The sequence below is a fragment of the Nanorana parkeri genome, unplaced genomic scaffold (genome assembly GCF_000935625.1).
Source record: "Nanorana parkeri isolate BGI_ZX_2015 unplaced genomic scaffold, ASM93562v1 scaffold785, whole genome shotgun sequence".
Lineage (NCBI taxonomy): Eukaryota > Metazoa > Chordata > Amphibia > Anura > Dicroglossidae > Nanorana > Nanorana parkeri.
The window spans coordinates 579281-586761 of NW_017307053.1; the positions used below are offsets into that span (position 1 = coordinate 579281).

The window sequence follows — 7481 nt, forward strand, 5'->3', positions numbered from 1 at the left end:
AGTTGGAGTCCTGGGACAGCCTTCTACCTCCCTCAGTGCTGTGCACCCCTTCTGCCATATGCACATTGCAGTGGATATACAGAAACTCTAATGCAGAGTTGAAATTTGCTTTTGCATTTTGGGAGACATTAGTTTTAGACCCTTGGGTCCCTTTGGGATAGTATACATGTCCTGTTTTTTGCTTGCCCTAGTTTTTTAAAGGCCCCAAAATGTGGGATTGTTTTTTGTACTCACCGAGGAAAAACATAGTACATTGGGCATATTTAAAAATACTCCGAATGTGGGGGTTCCCCTCACTCTTGGCCATTTGTTTGAATTGATTGGATGTCTAAAACCAATAGTTCATTTTAACACAAAGTAAGGGCTCATTCAAGACCTTTCCAGCGAAGTGCGTTCATTAGCTTGTTTTGGTGCCATTTATTGTCAGTGGCAACCCCACCCACATGTTGGGAGCACACCACAGTGCACAGTAACACTACTGTACATGTGGTGCACTGCTTCAGTAAAAATAATGCATCTCAAGTTTTTAGTCCGTTCCGGTGAGTTGTTAGCTCATTCATTTGAATTGGCTGCTTTATCGCAATGGATTGCAACAGACAGGTCTAAATGGGTTTCAAATCTGTTTGCATGAATCTAAACACTTTCAGTGTAAACGTTTATTGGTATAAAATTAGAAAACAAAAGTGAAAGCCCTTTCAGAATCAGTTGGCTGCTTCAAACAATCAAAACTTTCTAACTCATCCGATCACATTTGTCTTCGATCCAAACCTGTTAAAAACGGCCAAACGTTATTGAAATAGTGGTGAAAAGTCAAAGGTAATGCGAGATTATTTTAGTATGTTTAGCTGTATATTATTCACCATAACCAGCGTTTGTGTAAACTGTACAGTGGAGCTTGGATGTTGTAGAGGTTTCTGCATCCTTGTAAAATCACAAGCTTTGAGATTTAGGGTCCAATCAAACTTTTACGTTAAGTGTTCATTTTGAATGTCATGCCAACAAACCAAGCCAATACAGCACCGACGCACATGTATAGCAGCACACCACAACATACGGTAACACACTGCTATATTTTGTGGTGCGTTGTTAGAAAAATAAATGCTGCATGTACATTTTTCATCCTTTCTGAGGCTCCTTTTTAATACATCACACACAGTATAACCGAGCCCCTAAAGTTATATTTGAAGCAGTGAGAGGAATTTCTCAGCCACAGCGTAACTGTGCTTCTTGTCCAGCTTTTGATCTTGTCAGCATTGTGTAAACTAAATGAAAAAACAATTGTGCTTGATGACCAGTTCAATGGTTTTCATGTGCCTGTAGCATTTAGGGAAATATATTATTGCCAGAGCGTGCCATGGCTTGCCGTTCATCTGTGCTGGAAATCAGCTGCTTTCTGTTTATAAATTGCCTCTTGTAAGTCTGATGGGGGGGAAAAAACCTAACAGCATCTACAATTGCAAAGTTGTGTTCAGATCATCCTAACAAAGAAGTCATGGTGTTATGCAGCAAGGGTATAATGTGTCAGTAGCAGTGTCACCTTGTAAAGTGAAGGCGTGGAAGGTGTAGCCCAGCTCATTTGTCAAAAAGACAGTAAAACAGGGATCTTGTTTAATTAATTGTAGCTGTCAGACCTGTTGCTTCTGTCGCAATGCTATTTTCTCTCTGGCATATAATCTGTTAATACTGCTTTGTTAACAAAAAGTCATTTCATATTTCCATGCCAGAGGCCTTTAGGGTAGACCTCAATCAGAAATAGCACAGCTGTCACTGCTTGGGATGACTGAGAGGGTTGTACACACACAGAGCTCACCACTATCTACGCAGAAAGTAACATTAGCCGATGACAACTGCCTTCTCTCTGTTACCACAAGTAGCAATACTTAAACATTTAATTGGAGAGATTCTCCAAGTTGACCAGTGAATAGTCTAACACACAAAACTCTAATTTTAGATCTGGCGCTTGCTGTAAAATAGTAAGCATGTGCAGCAATGTAGAGCCCAGAAATAGTATGGACACTCGTAACATATGGCAGACATCCGTGGATATGATCATTATTGAGGGTGAATGATGCTGGCCTTTTTCAGGATCTGTCAGAGCCTGGGGCACATATCTTGGGAAAGGATGAATTCTAAACATCCAGCAGACCCTAGGCATCTGCATTCTTTTGACTTCTGACTTGATGACGCATGCAATTCATATTCAAGATGATGTCTGAATGCTGTTCTTTAATGAAAACACAATCCTATCATTTGTCAGTTAATTTCTGCACATAGCAGATGATTTAATCGATCCTAACAGTGTCTACATGGAATACGGAAAAAATACGGATTTTCAGATTCAGAATAGTCACCCATTTATTTTATCCATATTTTATCCAGTCATCTTTTGAGCATCTTATTGATTGAAGGACATGTATTGAGAGTGGAATTTATCAAAACTGGAGCATACCATAGGGATGCACCGATACCGAGTACCTTCCCAAATACCGGAACTTCTGGTTAGAGGGAGATTTCCTCTGACTGGCAGTGCCGTGGGGCAACATGGAGCTGGCCTCCTGGCCAATCAGGAAGCCGGGCGGCATGTAATGACTGAATGCTGATTGGCTGGGACGCCGGCTTCCTGGGCAATTAATAAGCTGGGAGGCGGGTAGTGACACGCAGCTCGGCTTCCTGATTGCCCGGGAAGCTGGCTCCATGCTAGCGGAAGTACCGGTATTGGCGAGTACTGAAATATAAATATCTGTACTCGCACTAGATACCAAAAAAACGGTATCGGTGCATCCCTAGCAGACAGCAATGCATGTTAGATCTCAGTTAGAACTTGGTCTACTCAGTCTCAGTACATTCTGGGAAGGTTGTAAACAATAGAAGACAATTTGCAAAATATGAATTTATCATTTTCTTTTTGCAGGTACAGTGTACATAATTACTTTTCCTCCCTATTTATTGGGCCACAGGCTTGATGGATATTAAAAATATGTTGAAGATAAATGTCTTGCTTTAGTATATTTAGAAATTTGGAAAGTTTTGCAGAACAAAAATTGTATTAATATCAAATATGATTTTTGTTTTGAAATTTAAATTTTTTTTTTTATTTTCATGTCTTTTTTATTTTCTCTTAGGTGATGATCTAGCTTTTCCAGCTTCAGTGCAAGATACTGTAGTCTGCAGTAAAATCTTTCAAATATTGTACAAAAATGAGGAGGTTGCAGTTAATGATGTAATGAATTTTAAAATCAAGATGCTCCTGGATGAAAGGAAGGTAATGATATCGTACATGCACAGTTACATTAGTCATTTCATATAACTACTTTTATTCATCTGATCATTTTTCTGTATTTACAGATTGAGGAAACTTTAAATGAGATGGTGTTTCAACTTTCTATTGACCTGTATTTTACAGAAACTATATAGATGTGTTCGGCCCAAGTATCAATCACATACATTGGTAAATATGTAGATCAAGTCATGCAGTGGGGGGGTAATTGTCTTGTTTCTAGAGCAACGAAGCGCGTCTCACTCAGGAGATCTAAAGGTAGCTGCGATCTCCCATCTGGCCAGACAACACTGAAGGGGGACGAACAGGAGGGGGAACACCTAAAAACACAGGGCACAAGGGACAACACAAAATGGACGGCGGGTGCCTGCTAGGTGGGATTCCATGCCAAGTAGGAGAACAGATACGGAAATGCACTTAATTTGCATATAATATATTATCAGACAGCACTATATGATATTCTAGGTGTCTGTGCATGTGAATTGGCCATATTTATGTTTTCAGCAGCAACACTGGATATTGTTAACTAAACTAAACCCCCAGGGTTAATTTTGCTTTTAACCTTGTCTGCTGGGTTGGGGGTCAAATAGCACACCCATACAAATCCAGTGTTTTCCTGCTGTGAACTGCCAATCCCGTCACATGCCTGGTCCTGCAGCACCATCTTCCTTTCTGATGTTATTGGGAGCCAGTTGTCTCTTCCCGATGACCTGCCACCGGTCTGCCCTCCTTCAGCCACTCTCTGTAAGCTGATGCCTCCTAGGATATCCACAACAGATATCCCAGGAGACTGCCAGAGCAAAGTGCATATTAAACCCCGTCTCTGTCCTTCCCACAGATATTGCCCACTGAGCCCAGAAACACAGTTTGGAGTGTTTGTGTGTTGTACTGTTCTCCAGCCCTTCAGCAAACAAACTGCCTCCTCCTACAGCCAAATATTTAAAATTTTGACTCATCAGTCCAGAGCACCTGCTGCCATTTTTCTGTACCCCGGTTCCTGTTTTTGTGCATAGTTAGAGGAGAACTATGGGGTAAGAGTTTTTCCCCATAGTTCTCCTCAGGCTCATGGGAGAACATAAACTAGCGTCCTCCCATGACCCAAAGCTTAGTATACCGCGAGGTACAGATCGCGGTATACCGAGACTGCAGCAGCCGGGACGGATTCCGACATTACTGTTGAGAACCACCCAGCTGCGTGAGTGACAGCTGGCTCTGCCTATCTAGAGGCAGAGTCAGCTGTACTCGCCCTCTCCCCCGTCCATTCTGCCAGTCAGCGCTGGAGGATCGGCGCGGGGAGGGGAGTATGCCTGCAGGGAGCCGTGAGTGACAGTCACGGCTCTCTGCAGGGAGATGATCGAGAAGTGAGCGACGGTATGTGTTCGCTCGCTTCCCGGTCTATTGAGCCGGCATGTGACTCGAGTGATTTTCACTCACCTCATAGTTTTCCTTTAAGTCGCTTAGCCTTGTTTTCATGTCGGTGGTATGGCCTTTTGGCCGCAGTTCTTTCATGAAGACAATTTCTGGCCAGATTTCCCCTGGCAGTAGATGAGTCTACCTGGGTCCCACTGGTTTCTACCAGTTTGGTGCTGAGGGCACTGCTGGATATCTTCGATTTCGAAGGGAAGTAAGCATGATGTGTCTTTTTGTCTGCTGCATTAAGTTTCCTTGACTGACCACTGCGTTTACGATCCTCAACTTTGCCTGTTTCTTTGTGCTGTTCAAGTTCTCCTGAAGCACATCTTGCAACCCCAGTCTGCTTTAAATCTCTGCCTGGAAGAGACCTTGCTGATGCAGTATAACTACCTTGCGTCTTGTTGCTGCGCTCAGTCTTGCCATGGTGTATGACCTGTGATATGAAACTGTCTTCCGCAGCCTCACCTTTAGTAGCAGAGTTTGGCTGTTCCTTACCCAGTTTTAAGCCTCCTACAGTTATTTCTGTTTCAAGTAATGATTGTTTTTCAACCTACCTATGAAATTGATGATCATTCGCACCAGCTTTGTATAGTTGGTTAATCATACACCTGACTCTAATCCTACAAAATCCCTTAAGCTGGCCATACACTTTACAACCATTGCAAGGCCCGGGCAGCATTTGTCTTACGAGTAGGCCACAAACCCGGTTTTCAAACATGCTCTTAAGACAAATGATGTGCGACCGTACAGTAGAAACGGTCGCACGCCTTCCATACACCTGCTGATTATCGTATGATCGCGGGATTTCCCGCGATTATCATACGATAATCGGCAGGTGTATGGCCACCTTTACATTGTGCAAGTGTAAAAATTGATTGGTTTGAAGCCAAAAGGTGGTCACATAAAATATTGATTTGATTTACTTTTCTTCTGTTGTCTTACTTTGCATTTTTTTAAATTGATTTAAATGTAACACGAGAGAAAAACGGGTTTCTGAGAGGTATTACACTACAGCTTCAAGTTTTTGTAAAAAATTAATTTTATTTAACATATAATATAAATACACGTATAAAAAGCAACAAATAGTTGCAATAGACCTAAAACAAAAGCACTAAATCAGGAGCATAAACCCATAAAACATCTTGTACATATCAATTTTGAAACCAATGACAGTGCATTTGAAAATCAGTATGTCCACTCCCTACGCGTTTCACAGCTTGGCTTCATCAGGAGATTATGGACTGATCTAACAAACAGTATATTCAATCAATGCATGTCAACAATACACTACATAGATCTATTATATAGCATAGAGTGTATAGAGAGATGTGTTTTGGCAGCAAGACCAAACAGAGAGGGTCCCACCACCATTGTCACCATTAACAGCCGGCACTCACCACCCACTGGGAGCACATTGGTATGGGTAGAGCTCCCTGTGCGGAGTGTAGACGGGGGTTGGATGCCTCAGAAAAAACTCCGCCCAGATTTGTCACGGGGACCTCGGGGCCACGATAAGAGGGACTTTAGGTGTGAGCAGAAGGGCAGGACTGCCTATGCTTATCTTAGCTGTAGTATTGTTGTGCTTCAACTTCCATGAACCTGTTTTTTTATATGATTGCATTCATTTAGTGTTGCACATAAGGTAAATAAAACGTCATCCAATCCCTGTGCCCATATATATATATATGTCCATGTGTGACTGTACTTTATATTACAAATATATAAATAAATTGCTCAAACCCCTTTTCTAGTTTTGTGTTTCTACACATCCTTTCAATTGATAATGTGTATATACCCTACCCATGGGACTTTATGCAGTCCATATTATAAAATATCCGAAAAATAAAAAAAGTGATTCTATATGCATATATGTGAGTGTCAAAACAGGACATCTGTCTCTAATTAACATCCAGTGCAATGGTATTCATCTTTGTGAAAATAATAATATGGTGTTAAAAATGTTGTATATGCGTTGATATCCATGTAAACAAAGTGAATTTGTCCCCCTCTGGGGCTTGTGTTTTCCAAACAATTGGTTTGGAAGTTCCACTTATGTGTGTCAAAAATAGTAGTGAGCATCATAGTGAGCTTCAAATCCAACCCCCGCCCCCCTCCAAGACCATAAACAAAAATCGATAAGGCAAACGCACCCCACCGCACCGCAATCTCCACCTCATCAGATAGAATTTCTAATCAAATCTCCTAATCCAAGGGCCTATTGAACTCCATTTTAACCATCCAAGCACAGACTATCTATGTATATACTGTATGCATCCCCCTTCTTAGTAAGCATATCCATTAGGTTACACATACCTGTCAGTTCTAATCATGGAACACTGGTTTGTTTTTTTAAAGGGACACAGAGGTTCCGTCGGTCCGGTCACAATATGTCCTGCACCCGCCTGGATGGATGCCCCCTGCTTGCAGGACACCTCCGTTGCGTCCTATACCTACTACCCATCCCCTCCCCCCTCCTAAATAATCCCCACCGCCGGCAGAACGCCCCACACCTGAGTGTATTTGGACGTCCGTCGGCGGTGTGGATACCACCTGCGCCTGCGCAGCAAAGCAGGCGCACTGCACTTTTATTGAAAAATCAGGGGGCCCTGGGCGCCCCAGAAGGACAATGGGGGTATGAATCCATCGGGGATAGCCACCATGGATGGTGTATATACACACATCGCTCAAACACTCCACTCTTTTGGTATGCTCTGTCTTATCTGGTAACATTTTAGCTAAATTAGAAAAAAAACATTTTTGGCAATTACATTTTAAATTCTTAAATAAGGAT

At 42.1% G+C, this 7481-nt stretch overlaps 1 protein-coding gene across 1 annotated transcript in view; it reads left to right on the forward strand.

Moving 5' to 3' along the window:
• FAM135A (family with sequence similarity 135 member A) overlaps window positions 1-7481 on the forward strand; it is a 91279-nt gene that overhangs the window by 53167 nt on the left and 30631 nt on the right. Inside the window, 2 exon segments of the mRNA XM_018564834.1 lie at window positions 3123-3262; window positions 3346-3416. Coding sequence (XP_018420336.1) covers window positions 3123-3262; window positions 3346-3416 — 211 coding nt within the window.